Source organism: Oncorhynchus masou, unplaced genomic scaffold (genome assembly GCF_036934945.1).
Source record: "Oncorhynchus masou masou isolate Uvic2021 unplaced genomic scaffold, UVic_Omas_1.1 unplaced_scaffold_732, whole genome shotgun sequence".
Classification (NCBI taxonomy): domain Eukaryota; kingdom Metazoa; phylum Chordata; class Actinopteri; order Salmoniformes; family Salmonidae; genus Oncorhynchus; species Oncorhynchus masou.
Genome location: NW_027013773.1, coordinates 14455 through 32600, shown reverse-complemented (window position 1 = coordinate 32600; position 18146 = coordinate 14455). Strand labels below are relative to the sequence as shown.

The following is an 18146-nucleotide window of genomic DNA, read 5'->3' as shown; positions in this document are numbered from 1 at the left end:
TTGTAGTGGTGTAATAGTGTTAATAGCAGTAGTAGTAGTGGTGTAATAGTGTTAATAGTAGTAGTAGTAGTGTAGTAGTTGTGTAATAGTGTTAATAGCAGTAGTAGTGGTGTAATAGTGTTAATAGTGTTAATAGTAGTGGTGTAATAGTGTTAATAGCAGTAGTAGTGGTGTAATAGTGTTAATAGTGGTGGTGTAATAGTGTTAATAGTAGTAGTAGTGGTGTAATAGTGTTAATAGCAGTAGTAGTGGTGTAATAGTGTTAATAGTGTTAATAGTAGTGGTGTAATAGTGTTAATAGTGTGGTGTAATAGTGTTAATAGTGGTGGTGTAATAGTGTTAATAGTAGTGGTGTAATAGTGTTAATAGCAGTAGTAGTGGTGTAATAGTGTTAATAGTGGTTGTATAATAGTAATGGCAGTAGTAGTAGTGTAATAGTGTTAATAGTAGTAGTAGTAGTGGTGTAATAGTGTTAATAGTAGTAGTAGTGGTGTAATAGTGTTAATAGTAGAGTAGTATCGGTGTAATAGTGTTAATAGCAGTGGTAGTGGTGTAATAGTGTTAATAGTAGTAGTAGCAGTAGTGGTGTAATAGTGTTAATAGCAGTAGTGGTGGTGTAATAGTAGTAGTGGTAGTGGTGTAATAGTTTTAATAGTAGTGGTGTAATAGTGTTAATAGTAGTGGTGTAATAGTGTTATTAGTGGTGGTGTAATAGTGTTAATAGTAGTGGTGTAATAGTGTTAATAGCAGTAGTAGTGGTGTAATAGTGTTAATAGTAGTAATTAGTGGTGGTGTAATAGTGTTAATAGTGGAGGTGTAATAGTGTTAATAGTAGTGGTGTAATAGTGTTAATAGTATTGGTGTAATAGTGTTAATTGTAGTGGTGTAATAGTGTTAATAGCAGTAGTAGTAGTGGTGTAATAGTGTTAATAGTAGTAGTAGTAGTAGTAGTTGTGTAATAGTGTTAATAGCAGTAGTAGTGGTGTAATAGTGTTAATAGCAGCAGTAGTAGTGGTGTAATAGTGTTAATAGTAGTAGTGTGTAATAGTGTTAATAGTAGTAGTAGTGGTGTAATAGTGTTAATAGCAGTAGTAGTGTTGTAATAGTGTTAATAGTAGTGGTGTAATAGTGTTAATAGTAGTAGTAGTGGTGTAATAGTGTTAATAGTAGTGGTGTAATAGTGTTAATAGTAGTAGTAGTGGTGTAATAGTGTTAATAGTGGCAGTAGTAGTAGTGGTGTAATAGTGTTAATAGTAGCAGTAGTAGTAGTGGTGTAATAGTGTTAATAGTAGCAGTAGTGGCGTAATAGTGTTAATAGTAGTAGTAGTAGTAGTAGTGTGTAATAGTGTTAATAGCAGTAGTAGTGGTGTAATAGTGTTAATAGTAGTAGTAGTGTGTGTAATAGTGTTAATAGTAGTGTAGTAATAGTGTTAATAGCAGTAGTGTGTGTGGTGTAATAGTGTTAATAGTAGCAGTAGTAGTGGTGTAATAGTGTTAATAGTAGTAGTGTTAGTAGTAGTAGTGGTGTAATAGTGTTAATAGTAGTGTAATAGTGTTAATAGTGGTGTAATAGTGTTAATAGCAGTAGTAGTGGTGTAATAGTGTTAATAGTAGTGGTGTAATAGTAGTAGTGTGGTGTAATAGTGTTAATAGTGTTAATAGTAGTAGTGGTGTAATAGTGTTAATAGTAGTAGTAATAGTAATTGGTGTGTAATAGTGTTAATAGTAGTAGTAGTGGTGTAATAGTGTTAATAGCAGTAGTAGTAGTGTGTAATAGTGTTAATAGTAGTAGTAGTGGTGTAATAGTGTTAATAGTAGTGGTGTAATAGTGTTAATAGTAGTAGTAGTGTGTAATAGTGTTAATAGTAGTAGTAGTAGTAGTGTTAATAGTGTTAATAGTAGTAGTAGTGGTGTAATAGTGTTAATAGTAGTGGTGTAATAGTGTTAATAGTAGTAGTAGTGGTGTAATAGTGTTAATAGTAGTAGTAGTAGTGTGTGTAATAGTGTTAATAGTAGCAGTAGTGGTGTAATAGTGTTAATAGTATTGGTGTAATAGTAGTAGTAGTAGTGGTGTAATAGTGTTTGTAATAGTAGTAGTAGTAGTGGTGTAATAGTGTTAATAGTAGTCGTATTACCGGTGTAATAGTGTTAATAGTAGTAGTAGTGTTGTAATAGTGTTAATAGTAGTAGTAGTAGTAGTAGTAGTGGTGTAATAGTGTTAATAGTAGTGGTGTGTAATAGTGTTAATAGTAGTGGTGTAATAGTGTTAATAGTAGTAGGTGTAATAGTGTTAATAGTAGTGGTGTAATAGTGTTAATAGTAGTAGTAGTGTTGTAATAGTGTTAATAGTAGTGGTGTAATAGTGTTAATAGTGGTTGTAATAGTGTTAATAGTAGTAGTAGTGGTGGTGTAATAGTGTTAATAGTAGTAGTGTTAATAGTGTGGTGTAATAGTGTTAATAGTAGTGGTGTAATAGTGTTAAGTAGTGGTGTAATAGTGTTAATAGTAGTAGTAGTGGTGTAATAGTGTTAATAGTAGTAGTAGTAGTGTGTAATAGTGTTAATAGCAGTAGTAGTAATAGTGTTAATAGCAGCAGTAGTAGTGGTAATAGTAATAGTATAGTGTTAATAGTGTTAATAGTAGTAGTAGTGGTGTAATAGTGTTAATAGCAGTAGTAGTGTTGTAATAGTGTTAATAGTAGTGGTGTAATAGTGTTAATAGTAGTGGTAGTGGTGTAATAGTGTTAATACTAGTAGTAGTGGTGTAATAGTGTTAATGGTAGCAGTAGTAGTGGTGTAATAGTGTTAATAGTAGTAGTAGTGGTGTAATAGTGTTAATAGTAGCAGTAGCAGTAGTGGCGTAATAGTGTTAATAGTAGTAGTAGTGGTGTAATAGTGTTAATAGTAGTAGTAGTGTGTGTAATAGTGTTAATAGTAGTAGTAGTGGTAATAGTGTTAATAGTAGTAATATTGTTAATAGTGGTGTAATAGTGTTAATAGCAGTAGTAGTGGTGTAATAGTGTTAATAGTAGTAGTAGTAGTAGGTGTAATAGTGTTAATAGTAGCAGTAGTAATAGTGTTAATAGTGTAATAGTGTTAATAGTAGCAGTAGTGGCGTAATAGTGTTAAGTAGTAGTAGTAGTATAGTAGTAGAGGTGTATTAGTGTTAATAGCAGTAGTGGTGTAATAGTGTTAATAGTAGCAGTAGTAGTAGTGGTGTAATAGTGTTAATAGTAGTAGTAGTGGTGTAATAGTGTTAATAGTAGTAGTAGTGGTGTAATAGTGTTAATAGTAGCAGTAGTAGTGGTGTAATAGTGTTAATAGTAGCAGTAGTGGTGTAATAGTGTTAATAGTAGTGGTGTAATAGTGTAATAGTGTGGTGTAATAGTGTTAATAGTAGTGGTGTAATAGTGTTAATAGTAGTGGTGTAATAGTGTTAATAGTAGCAGTAGTAGTGGTGTAATAGTGTTAATAGCAGTAGTAGTGTGTAATAGTGTTAATAGTAGCAAGTAGTGGTGTAATAGTGTTAATAGTGGTTGTATAATAGTGGTGTAATAGTGTTAATAGTATTGGTGTAATAGTGTTAATTGTAGTGGTGTAATAGTGTTAATAGCAGTAGTAGTAGTGGTTTAATAGTGTTAATAGCAGTAGTAGTGGTGTAATAGTGTTAATAGTAGCAGTAGTAGTGTTGTAATAGTGTTAATAGTAGTAGCAGTCGTAGTGGTGTAATTGTGTTAATAGTAGTATTAGTGGTATAATAGTGTTAATAGTAGTAGTAGTAGTAGTATTAGTGGTGTAATAGTGTTAATAGTAGTAGTAGTAGTAGTAGTAGTGGTGTAATAGTGTTTATAGTAGTAGTGTTGTAATAGTGTTAATAGTAGTGGTGTAATAGTGTTAATAGCAGTAGTAGTGGTGTAATAGTGTTAATAGTAGCAGTAGTAGTGTTGTAATAGTGTTAATAGTAGTCGTGTAATAGTGTTAATAGTAGTAGTAGTGGTGTAATAGTGTTAATAGTAGTAGTAGTGTTGTAATAGTGTTAATAGTAGTCGTAGTGGTGGTGTAATAGTGTTAATAGTAGTAGTAGTGGAGTAATAGTGTTAATAGTAGTAGTAGTAGTAGTGTAATAGTGTTAATAGCAGTAGTAGTGGTGTAATAGTGTTAATAGTAGTATTAGTGGTGTAATAGTGTTAATAGTAGTCGTAGTGGCGGTGTAATAGTGTTAATAGTAGCAATAGTGGTGTAATACTGTTAATAGTAGTGGTGTAACAGTGTTAATAGTAGTAGTAGTGGTGTAATAGTGTTAATAGTAGTGCTGTAATAGTGTTAATACTAACAGTAGTAGTGTTGTAATAGTGTTAATAGTAGTAGTAGTGGTGTAATAGTGTTAATACTAGTAGTAGTGGTGTAATAGTGTTAATAGTAGCAGTAGTAGTGGTGTAATAGTGTTAATAGTAGCAGTAATAGTGGTGTATTAGTGTTATTAGTGGTGTTGTAATAGTGTTAATAGTGGTGGTGTAATAGTGTTAATAGTAGCAGTAATAGTGGTGTATTAGTGTTAATAGTGGTGGTGTAATAGTGTTAATAGTAGTGGTGTAATAGTGTTAATAGTAGCAGTAGTGGTGTAATAGTGTTAATAGTAGTGGTGTAATAGTGTTAATAGTAGTGGTGTAATAGTGTTAATAGTAGTGGTGTAATAGTGTTAATAGCAGTAGTAGTGGTGTAATAGTGTTAATTGTGGTTGTTTAATAGTGTTAATGGCAGTAGTAGTAGTGGTGTAATAGTGTTAATAGCAGTAGTAGTAGTGGTGTAATAGTGTTAATAGTAGTGGTGTAATAGTGTTAATAGTAGCAGTAGTAGTGGTGTAATAGTCTTAATAGTAGCATTAGTAGTGGTGTAATAGTGTTAATAGTAGTAGTAGTGGTGTAATAGTGTTAATAGTAGCAGTAGTGGTGGTGTAATACTGTTAATAGTAGTAGTAGTAGTGGTGTAATAGTGTTAATAGTAGCAGTAGTAGTGGTGTAATAGTGTTAATAGTAGCAGTAGTAGTGGTGTAATAGTGTTAATAGCAGTAGTAGTGGCGTAATAGTGTTAATAGTAGTGGTGTAATAGTGTTAATAGTAGCAGTAGTGGTGTAATAGTGTTAATAGTAGTGGTGTAATAGTGTTAATAGTAGTGGTGTAATAGTGTTAATAGTAGTGGTGTAATAGTGTTAATAGTAGTGGTGTAATAGTGTTAATAGTAGCAGTAATAGTGGTGTATTAGTGTTAATAGTGGTGGTATAATAGTGTTAATAGTAGTGGTGTAATAGTGTTAATAGTAGCAGTAATAGTGGTGTATTAGTGTTATTAGTGGTGTTGTAATAGTGTTAATAGTGGTGGTGTAATAGTGTTAATAGTAGTGGTGTATTAGTGTTAATAGTGGTGGTGTAATAGTGTTAATAGTGGTGGTGTAATAGTGTTAATTGTAGTGGTGTAATAGTGTTAATGGAAGTGGTGTAATAGTGTTAATAGTAGTGGTGTAATAGTGTTAATAGTAGCAGTAATAGTGGTGTATTAGTGTTAATAGTTGTGGTGTATTAGTGTTAATAGTAGTGGTGTAATAGTGTTAATAGTAGTGGTGTAATAGTGTTAATAGTAGTGGTGTAATAGTGTTAATTGTAGTGGTGTAATAGTGTTAATGGAAGTGGTGTAATAGTGTTAATAGTAGCAGCTGTAGTGGTAGTTGATGTAGTTGTGGTTTGTGTTTGGCTGGTCCTGGTCCTAGTGATGGCTCTGGTGCGTTTGGACCAGCCAGTATGCACAATGCGGGCACTGAAATGTACACGGTGGACAACAGGCGGCCTCAGTCCTTCTCAATAGGAGCTGCCCTTCTTATTGTACCTCACACACAGTGACCTTCTCTCTCTCTCTCTTTCCCTTCTCTCTCTCCATGCCCATGTATGGCCTGTGTATCTGATGAAGGTTGAGATGTCTTCTCTGATTGGTTGATGTCTCTCTGGCATGGCTTCTTATTGTGCATCTGGATGAAACGTTAGAAACATACTCTCAGGCCACGGCTGCATTTTTATTCACATTGACTTACATTTCATTTGTCTGAAAGGAACAGTCCCAGAGAGCAGAATAACAGCAGATCAGGTGTAGTTTTAACACTGCTGAAAGGGGAACTCTGGGGCTCTCCTAAGTTAGAGAAGGGTGGGTTGGAGGTGGAGGAGGAAGGGTGTGGAGGTGGGCGATGGTGAGGGTGTTCCCCCTCGACAAGGCTGCTCACATGACCTCCACACAACAACCGGACCACATGACTTCCACATGACTTCCCCAATGGTAACCATGGGTATGCTCGTAGGCCCAGGGCTTGAGCCTGGAGGGGGTTGGTCTGATGTGCCCACACCTGCCCCCTACCCCTCCCTTCTCCCCAAACCTCCCCCACCCAGCCTCCACTGCCCCCGACCCCTCCCTTCTCCCCAAACCTCCCCCATCCAGCCTCCACTGCCCCCTACCCCTCCCCTCTCCCCAAACCTCCCCCAACCAGCCTCCACTGCCCCCTACCCCTCCCCTCTCCCCAAACCTCCCCCACCCAGCCTCCACTGCCCCCACCCCTCCCTTCTCCCCAAACCTCCCCCACCCAGCCTCCACTGCCCCCTACCCCTCCCTTCTCCCCAAACCTCCCCCACCCAGCCTCCACTGCCTCCTAATGCACAGTTTTATTCAATCTAAACCACAGAGAGGAAAAGGCATTCAAAGTAGCATGCACTTGAGATTCCTTTTAGTTTCAAACTGTAAATATTATGATGTTTTTGTCTTACCCTGGAGACCAGGTTTCTATGATTGAATACAGCCCTTACCTACTCTTAAGATGTCTAAAGACACTGTATTGTCATGCTGAAAGACTGGCTACTGTGCTTGTCATTCACTGAAGGGGCAAGGAAGTTCATCATCATAGTGGCATTGGTTTCATTAGTCACTTGATTTTGTTTTCACACACTTTAACATTACATGATGTTAACACATAGACAGTACTGATAGGTCGTGACCTGGGATCCAGTTGTCCTCTTGTCCCCCCTGTTCCAAAGCCATGGGGCAGCTGCTAGTTAACAGTGAATATATGGCATTGTCTGTGTCTGATATGGAAACATTAAGGGATGTTATTCAGTAGATGGTTTATGTACTGGCCAGACATCATATGACCTGCTAATACAGCATAAACAGACTGATGCATTGTGGTCTACTGTATTGTACATTAACTGTATATTCCACGTGTCCTGACAGGGGTACAGACAGACCTGGAGGGATGTGGTTGTGGATTATATCCTTGTTGATTACACTAATTGATTAGTTGGTAAGAAATGTGATTTGAATGTCTAGTTTTCCAGGTCTGACTGAGATGATTGGAAGGTAAAAGGACATGGTTGGGGATGTCAGGAACCACAGTGGCAGGACTCATGAGGCCTTACACCTGATGCACCTGTGTGACTTTCTAACATAGTATTCTAACACCACCTTTACTCTCCCTCTTCCCTCAGCTTCCTCACTCTCTCGGGCTGGACTGCAGTGCGTCTGCGTCGGCTCGCCCTCCCCTCCCCCCTCGCCCCCCAGCCATGGCCTCACGAATAGGGCTGCGGCTGCAGGTAAACACATTTTGGACTGATTGATTTATTGCATAGTACACTATGTATACAGTAGATGTATTAATTGACTGACTTATGTCTTGACTGACTGATGTATTGACTGATTAATGGATGTATTGACTGACTGACTGATGTATTGACTGACTGACTGATTGATGGATGTATTTGACTGACTGACTGATGTATTGACTGACTGACTGACTGACTGATGTATTGACTGAGTGATTGATGTATTGACTGACTGACTGACTGATGTATTTGACTGACTGACTGACTGATGGATGTATTTGACTGCCTGACTGACTGACTGACTGACTGACTGATTGATGTATTGACTGACTGACTGACTGGTGTATTGACTGACTGACTGACTGATGTATTGACTGACTGACTGATGTATTGACTGACTGACTGATGGATGTATTTGACTGACTGACTGACTGACTGATGAATTGACTGACTGATGTACTGACTGACTGATTGATGGATGTATTTGACTGACTGATAGATGTATTGACTGACTGACTGACTGATGAATGTATTTGACTGACTGACTGATGTACTGACTGACTGACTGACTGACGAATGTATTGACTAACTGACTGACTGATTGATGTATTTTACTGACTGACTGACTGACTGACTGATGGATGTATTTTACTGACTGACTGACTGACTGATGTATTGACTGACTGACTGACTGACTGACTGACTGACTGATGGATGTATTTTACTGACTGACTGACTGACTGACTGATGGATGTATTTTACTGACTGACTGACTGATGGATGTATTTGACTGACTGACTGACTGATGGATGTATTGACTGACTGACTGACTGACTGACTGACTGACTGATGGATGTATTTTACTGACTGACTGACTGACTGATGTATTGACTGACTGACTGACTGACTGATGGATGTATTTTACTGACTGACTGACTGATGGATGTATTTGACTGACTGACTGACTGATGTATTGACTGACTGACTGACTGATGCATTGACTGACTGACTGATGTATTTTACTGACTGATGTATTTTACTGACTGACTGATTGATGTATGTATTGTCAGCTGATGCGAGACCAGCTGCAGCAGGAGGAGCAGCGGGAGCGGCAACTGCAGCAGAATGCGGCGCTGCAGTACATGCAACAGCAGCGTATGTCTGCCCCAGCACCCAGCCCTGCCATCAACGCTCCACAACACTGCCAGAGCATGCAGGTGCCTGTGGAGGTCCTCAAGGTAAGACCGAGAGATAGAGAGTAGGTGTGTGTCCTCAGGGATTGCGCACATTCAGTCAACACTGACATTCAGTCAACACCCACACTCAGTCAACACCCACATTCAGTCAACACCCACATTCAGTCAACACCCACATTCAGTCAACCCCACACTCAGTCAACACCCACATTCAGTCAACACCCACATCAGAGGGAGGCAGGGTTGAAATGAGGGAAGGAGTCAGGTGGAAAAAGTGAAAAGGGAAGTTTGATCTGCAGCAGCAGAAATGTGATTGATTAGAAGTACAGTGCACTAAGGGGGAGATGAAGAGAGCAGTAGTAGTAGTGGTGTAATAGTGTTATTAGGGAGGTTATAGAGGTTATAGAGAAGGGAAAAGCAACAATGGAAGTGGAGGATAAAGAATGGTGACGGAGAGTATTCACATCCCTTCACTTTTCATGGACTCACTCTGTGTGCAATAATGATGTTTAAGATGATCTCTGTACTCCACACATACCCCACAGTTATCTGTAAGGTCCCTCAGTCCAGCAGTGAATTTCAAACAGATTCAACCACCAAGACCAGAGAGATTTTCCAATGCCTCACAAAGAAGGGCACCTATTAGTAGATGGGTAAAACAAATCAAAGCAGACATTGAATAACCCTTTGAGTATGGTGAAGTTATTCATTCCACTGTGCATGGTGAAGTTATTCATTCCACTGTGCATGGTGAAGTTATTCATTCCACTGTGCATGGTGAAGTTATTCATTCCACATTGCATGGTGAAGTTATTCATTCCACATTGCATGGTGAAGTTATTAATTCCACTGTGCATGGTGAAGTTATTCATTCCACTTTGCATGGTGAAGTTATTCATTCCACTGTGCATGGTGAAGTTATTCATTCCACTGTGCATGGTGAAGTTATTAATTCCACTGTGCATGGTGAAGTTATTCATTCCACATTGCATGGTGAAGTTATTAATTCCACTGTGCATGGTGAAGTTATTCATTCCACATTGCATGGTGAAGTTATTCATTCCACTTTGCATGGTGAAGTTATTCATTCCACATTGCATGGTGAAGTTATTCATTCCACATTGCATGGTGAAGTTATTCATTCCACTTTGCATGGTGAAGTTATTCATTCCACATTGCATGGTGAAGTTATTAACTTCATGGTGAAGTTATTATTCCACTGTGCATGGTGAAGTTATTCATTCCACATTGCATGGTGAAGTTATTCATTCCACTGTGCATGGTGAAGTTATTCATTCCACTTTGCATGGTGAAGTTATTAATTCCACTGTGCATGGTGAAGTTATTAATTCCACTGTGCATGGTGAAGTTATTAATTCCACTGTGCATGGTGAAGTTATTAATTCCACTGTGCATGGTGAAGTTATTCATTCCACATGGTGAAGTTATGCATGGTGAAGTTATTCATTCCACTGTGCATGGTGAAGTTATTAATTCCACATTGCATGGTGAAGTTATTCATTCCACTTTGCATGGTGAAGTTATTCATTCCACTTTGCATGGTGAAGTTATTCATTCCACTTTGCATGGTGAAGTTATTCATTCCACTGTGCATGGTGAAGTTATTAATTCCACTTTGCATGGTGAAGTTATTCATTCCACTTTGCATGGTGAAGTTATTCATTCCACTTTGCATGGTGAAGTTATTAATTCCACTGTGCATGGTGAAGTTATTCATTCCACTTTGCATGGTGAAGTTATTCATTCCACTTTGCATGGTGAAGTTATTCATTCCACATTGCATGGTGAAGTTATTCATTCCACTTTGCATGGTGAAGTTATTCATTCCACATTGCATGGTGAAGTTATTCATTCCACTGTGCATGGTGAAGTTATTAATTCCACTTGCATGGTGAAGTTATTCATTCCACTGTGCATGGTGAAGTTATTCATTCCACTGTGCATGGTGAAGTTATTCATTCCACATTGCATGGTGAAGTTATTCATTCCACTGTGCATGGTGAAGTTATTCATTCCACTTTGCATGGTGAAGTTATTCATTCCACTGTGCATGGTGAAGTTATTCATTCCACTTGCATGGTGAAGTTATTAATTCCACTGTGCATGGTGAAGTTATTAATTCCACATTGCATGGTGAAGTTATTCATTCCACTTTGCATGGTGAAGTTATTCATTCCACTGTGCATGGTGAAGTTATTCATTCCACTTTGCATGGTGAAGTTATTCATTCCACTTTGCATGGTGAAGTTATTCATTCCACATTGCATGGTGAAGTTATTCATTCCACTTTGCATGGTGAAGTTATTCATTCCACTTTGCATGGTGAAGTTATTCATTCCACTTTGCATGGTGAAGTTATTCATTCCACTTTGCATGGTGAAGTTATTCATTCCACTTTGCATGGTGAAGTTATTCATTCCACTTTGCATGGTGAAGTTATTCATTCCACTTTGCATGGTGAAGTTATTCATTCCACTTTGGTGAAGTTATTCATTCCACTTTGCATGGTGAAGTTATTCATTCCACTTTGCATGGTGAAGTTATTCATTCCACTTTGCATGGTGAAGTTATTCATTCCACTTTGCATGGTGAAGTTATTCATTCCACTTTGCATGGTGAAGTTATTCATTCCACTTTGCATGGTGAAGTTATTCATTCCACTTTGCATGGTGAAGTTATTCATTCCACTTTGCATGGTGAAGTTATTCATTCCACTTTGCATGGTGAAGTTATTCATTCCACTTTGCATGGTGAATCAATACACCCAGTCACTATAAAGGTACAGCCTTCCTTCCTAACTCCGTTTCCAGAGAGAGAGGAAACCACTTAGAGATTTCACCATGAGGCCATGCTTATAATTGTTAAGGACTGGGGAGTTTTTCAGGATAAAAAGTTAACAGAATGGAGCTAAGCACTGGCAAAATCCTAGAGGAAAACATGATTTAGTCAGCTTTCCAACAGACACTGGGAGATGAATTCACCCTTCACCAAAACAATAACCCAAAACACAAGGCCAAATCTAAACTGGAGTTGCTTACCAAGAAGGCAGTGAATGTTCCTTAGTGGCCAGGTTCCAGTTTTGACTTAAATCTGCTTGAAATGACAATCAGTCAATTTCAATCCCACTTTGTAACACAACAAAATGTGGAAAAAGTCAAGGGGTGTGAATACTTTCTGATGGTGAAAAAGAGAAAACATACTGGAGATGATAGAGAAAGGGTAGAGATTCAGGCAGAGAAAGAGAGCGGGATTTAGGAGAAGGGGTAATCCACTCACGTGTTGCTGAGGGTCAGCCAGCCTCACTGAGCTCCTCCTGGGTGCAGTGGAGGTGGTCAGGGCTGGATCACTTCTGCTAGGTGGACTGGACTAGAAAGGGGTGGAAACAGCAAAGACCGAGAAGGAAACGAGAGGGAAAGAAATACAGAGATAAAGAGACTGAAAATAAAATGCGGTGGAACAGCAACAAGGTAGGATGACGGAGAATCAGTCTTCATCATGACATGGCACGCTGTGTGTGTGTGTGTGTGTGTGTGTGTGTGTGTGTGTGTGTGTGTATGACCGACAGAAGTAAGATACTGTACTGACAGCAGGAGATAAAGGTTATCTGACATTTTGTCTGATTCCACAGATGACAGTGAATGTTCGTATCAGTGTGTGTGAGGAGAGTACATTCTGTCTTTCTCTCAGTCTCTGTCATTTGTCAGTATCTCTGTTTCTTCTCTGTGTTGTGGGTTCATACTGTGTGTGTGTTTTAATTTTCAGGGGAGGCAACGGTGGGTGAATTAGAATTATACATACATGTAGAAGTAGTGAGGAAGTCCCTGCTCTATATCTTCATCTCTGTACTGTTGACAACTGTTGGTCGAAAACTATATCAGTCTTCCTGTCATTCCTTTCACTTAGTGCATGTGAAGTTTATTTGTTCTGACAGAGACATGAGTTATGACAAATAGATCTGACTGCTGTTACTGTTTTGTCCCTGTGGGTCCATAGCAATGTGTCACTGACAGTTTTTCAACTGTAAATAAACAGACCCACACTTACTCACGGGCATGCACACACACAGTAAGTGTGTACCATACTGTACTCTACCTTACTCTACTCTAACCTGCCCTATTCTACTCTACTCTAACCTGTCCTACTCTATTCTACTCTACCCTATTCTACTCTACCCTATTCTATTCTACCCTATTCTACTTGACCCTACCCTATTCTACTCTACTCTACCCTATTCTACTCTGCCCTATTCTATTCTACCATACTCTGCCATACTCTACCATGCTCTATTCTACTAAACTTTACCCTATTCTACTCTACCCTACTCTATTCTACCCTACCTTATTCTACTCTACCCTATTCTACTCTGCCCTATTCTATTCTACTCTACCATACTCTGCCATACTCTACCATGCTCTGTTCTACTAAACTCTACCCTATTCTACTCTACCCTACTCTATTCTACCCTACCTTATTCTACTCTACTCTAGCCTATTCTACTCTACCATATTCTACTCTACCCTACTCTACAATATTCTATTCTACCCTATTTGCTCTACCATACTCTATTCTACTCTACCCTACCCTATTCTACTCTACCCTATTCTACCATACTCTATTCTACTCTACCCTACTCTGCCATACTCTATTCTACTCTACCATATTCTACTCTACCCTATTCTACTCTACCCTATTCGACCATACTCTATTCTACTCTACCATACTATACTTTACTCTACCATACTCTATTATACTCTACCCTACTCTACCCTATTCTACTTTACCCTACTCTATTCTACTCTACCATACTCTGCCATACTCTACCATGCTCTATTCTACTAAACTCTACCCTATTCTACTCTACCCTACTCTATTCTACCCTACCTTATTCTACTCTACTCTAGATTGATTGATTGATGGATGTTCTACTCTACCATATTCTACTCTACCCTACTCTACAATATTCTATTCTACCCTATTCTGCTCTACCATACTCTATTCTACTCTACCCTACTCTACCATACTCAATTCTACTCTACCATATTCTACTCTACCCTATTCTACTCTACCCTATTCGACCATACTCTATTCTACTCTACCATACTATACTTTACTCTACCATACTCTATTCTACTCTACCCTACTCTACCCTATTCTACTCTACTCTACCCTACTCTATTCTACCCTATTCTACTCTACCCTACTACTCTACCATATTCTATTCTACCCCATTCTACTCTACCATACTCTACTCTATTACTACCCTCTATTACTACCCCCTATTACTACCCCCTATTACTACCCTCTATTACTACCCTCTATTACTACCCTCTATTACTACCCCCTATTACTACCCTCTATTACTACCCTCTATTACTACCCCCTATTACTACCCCTATTACTACCCCCTATTACTACCCTCTATTACTACCCTCTATTACTACCCTCTATTACTACCCTCTATTACTACCCTCTATTACTACCCCCTATTACTACCCTCTATTACTACCCCTATTACTACCCCCTATTACTACCCTCTATTACTACCCCCTATTACTACCCTCTATTACTACCCTCTATTACTACCCCCTATTACTACCCCCTATTACTACCCTCTATTACTACCCTCTATTACTACCCTCTATTACTACCCTCTATTACTACCCTCTATTACTACCCCCTATTACTACCCTCTATTACTACCCCCTATTACTACCCCCTATTACTACCCCCTATTACTACCCACTATTACTGCCCTCTATTACTACCCTCTATTACTACCCTCTATTACTACCCCCTATAACTACCCCCTATTACTACCCTCTATTACTACCCTCTATTACTACCCCCTGTTACTCCCTGGTCAGGCCTGGGGACTACAGGCTTTACTACGGCTCTACTGTAGGGTTACAGAAACAATGTTGGGGTTCCATACACAACAAACTGTTGTGGTATTGTGGCTCATACCAATGGACAACAAACTATTGTGGCTCATACCAATGGGCAATGGACGACCAACACGCAATGGTAAATGAAGCTGTTGACATAGTTCAGAGAGAATTCAGTAATGTATGTCTGATATGATGAGCAGTTTGTCTGATTATGATGTCAACTGTGTTTAACTCTTGGTGTGGTGTGTTACTTGTGTGTGTTCAGGTGCAGACTCACCTGGAGAACCCTACAGACTACCACATTCGCCAGTCCCAGAGACAACAGGTGAAGGAGTACCTCTCCACCACCTACGCCACCAAGCAGGTACCTCACAGTCTGCCTCTTTCTCTCTGTCTCGATCTGTCTTGGTCTCTCTCTCCCTCCATCTCTTTCTTCAACACACTCTCTCTCTCTCCTCTCTGTGCAGACAGTACATGCAGTAACAGGGGTGGTCCAACCATCCCCTCCCCCCACTCTGGCCCCCTCGGGGGCCTCTTCCTCGGCCCCCCCTCCTCTCCACTCCCCCCGGCTCCGTACAGAGCAGCTCATCACAGGAAACAGCGCCCCTAACAGCCCCATGGCCATGCTCAACATCGGCTCCAGCCACGAGAACGAGGTACACGAGGTACTTACACACACATTTGCACACATACAATCCATACACACCCTCACATTCACACACAGCAAATACACACACTCACAAACAGCAAATACACACACTCACACACAGCAAATACACACACTCACAACACAGCAAATACACACACTCGCACACAGCAATTACACACACTCGCACACAGCAATTACACATACTCGCACACAGCAAATACACACACTCGCACACAGCAAATACACACACTCGCACACAGCAAATACACACATTCTCACACAGCAAATACACACACTCACACACAGCAAATACACACACAGCAAATACACACACTCACACACAGCAAATACACACAGGGATCTCCAATGATTCTGGAGGGCTACTGGGTTGGAGACTTCAGGAATGCATACAGTTCATGAACACACAGATGCAAACGACTTATGCACATAATCACAACACAGATTTACTCTCTCACACTCAGCACAAACACACATGTGTGCACACACTGTTGTACTAAAGCTCATGTCTAGACAAACATAAAAGCCCGTCTCAGCTGTTTTAATCTGTGAGAAAGTGATGTTCTGTAATTCACTGTATTTCTGAGGGGGCTGACCTGACCTCAACAAGACATAAATCATGGACACATTTCCTTGGTCCATAAAGCCTAGAACGTGTGGGATTGAACATATAACCCTGCAATATCTCCTATACAACTTGATTACCAGGCTGTATAAAGAGAGGATTTAGAGATTACATTATATACTATTCACAGTTTATGAAGGCATCATTATGACAGCATTGCACCTTATTGTGATGGATTGCAACCTACCATCGTGTGTGTGTGTGTGTGTGTGTGTGTGTGTGTGTGTGTGTGTGTGTGTGTGTGTGTGTGTGTGTGTGTGTGTGTGTGTGTGTGTGTGTGTGTGTGTGTGTGTGTGTGTGTGTGTGTGTGTGTGTGTGTGTGTGTGTGTGTGCGTGCGTGCGTGCGTGTGCGCGCGGCTATTTATCTCGGTGGCATCCACAGACCCAGGGCCAGCTCTATAAAAGTGTTGTACAGCAGTGTGCACCCAAAGGTCACTGTGTTAGCTAACTGAGGCTAACTAGCTCTGATTATCATTGCACTTTAAATGCTCCATTATGGCCTCGCTAAAGTAATTACAGCTTAACGCATGACAGGGGGATAACACACACTGTAACGCCCTTTGAACCCCACGGACTTTGGTCCACACACACACTGGCATAGCAACACATATAACTTAACTTCACCAGCATCTTCTACAGACCTGAGCAGACCAGCAACTGTAGAGGTCAGAAGTGCATCACTCAACTACAACGGACCAACAACAGAACAGTTAAGGTGCATAATGTGCATTAAAGAAGCTTACTATACAAGGTGCATAATGTGCATTAAAGAAGCTTACTGTACAAGGTGCATACTGTGCATTAAAGAAGCTTACTGTACAAGGTGCATACTGTGCATTAAAGAAGTTTACTGTACAAGGTGCAAGAGATGGTCAATAAAAAGTTGATGATAACTTTTCACGGAATTCATTTTAACAACCTTTTTCCAGAGAGCAGGCTCACACTTCATTGTTAATGCATTGCATATTATATAGTGAACTTCATTCACCACCAGTGTGTAGCACATCTGCAAGAATGGTCTGGTCTGTCTGTATATGATTTGGCATCACTGATCTTAGTGTACTTGTATAACTATTTAAACAGTTTTCCCCTCCTTGTTCTTGGCACAGATGGATGAGGTCATCGATGACATCATCAGCATGCAGTCGAGCTATGATGACATCCAGCAGTACATTGACCCTGTTCAGATGTCCAACACAGTAAGTATTACACCATACAGTCAACCTGGGTGGGATTGTCAAGGTTTGAACACTTCTGAACTGGGTTGAAATGACTATTCAAGGGATTAGGTGGGTTATGTGGGTTAGGTGGGTTGGGTGGGTTAGGTGGGTTGGGTGGGTTATGTGGATGTGTGTTGAGATGAATAGATTTGACTAATATACTGAAGAAAAATATAAACGCAACATGCAACCATTTCAACAATTTTAGTTCCAGTTCATATAAGGAAATCAGTCAATTGAAATTAATAAATTAGGCCTTAATCTATGGATTTCACATGACTGGTCAGGTGTGCAGCCAGGGAGGGTATAGGCCCACCCACTTGGCAGCCAGGCCCTACCAATCAGAATGAGTTATTCTCCACAAAAGGGCTTTATTAGAGACAGAAATACTCCTTAATTTCATCAGCTGTCCGGGTGGCTGGTCTCAGACGATCTCTCAGGTGAAGAAACCAGAAGTGGAGGTCCTGGGCTGCCATGGTTACATGTGATCTGCGGTTGTGAGGCCGTTTGGACGTACCGCCAAATTCCCTAAAATGACGTTGGAAAACGCTTTTGGTAGAGAAATGAACATTACATTTTCTGGCAACAGCTCTGGTGGACATTCCTGCAGTCAGCATGTCAACTGCACACTCTCTCAAAACTTAAGACATCAATGGCATTGTGTTGTGTGACAAAACTGTACATTTTAGAGTGACCTTTTATTGTCCCCAGTACAAGTGTGTAATGATTATGCAGTTTAATCAGCTTCTTTCTTGTCTTTTTTGTTGTGATTTTTACCCCCTTTTCCGTGGTGTCCAATTGTTTAGTAGCTACTATCTTGTCTCATCGCTACAACTCCCGTACGGCTCGGGAGAGACGAAGGTCGAAAGCCATGCGTCCTCCGATACACAACCCAAC

At 39.7% G+C, this 18146-nt stretch overlaps 1 protein-coding gene across 4 annotated transcripts in view; it reads left to right on the top strand.

Moving 5' to 3' along the window:
- The window catches only part of LOC135537251 (transcription factor EB-like), a 181824-nt gene extending 164516 nt beyond the window's left edge, over window positions 1–17308 (top strand). For 3 of the 4 annotated variants that reach the window (XM_064963436.1, XM_064963435.1, XM_064963432.1), the window contains 5 exons: window positions 7519–7623; window positions 8703–8870; window positions 15003–15101; window positions 15205–15402; window positions 17139–17308. In XM_064963436.1, coding sequence (XP_064819508.1) covers window positions 7594–7623; window positions 8703–8870; window positions 15003–15101; window positions 15205–15402; window positions 17139–17297 — 654 coding nt within the window. In that variant the 5' untranslated portion in view covers window positions 7519–7593 and the 3' untranslated portion in view covers window positions 17298–17308. The remainder of the gene's footprint in view (window positions 1–7518; window positions 7624–8702; window positions 8871–15002; window positions 15102–15204; window positions 15403–17138) is intronic. The other variant, XM_064963433.1, reaches the window with a different exon arrangement.
- Window positions 17309–18146: the final 838 nt, after the last annotated feature.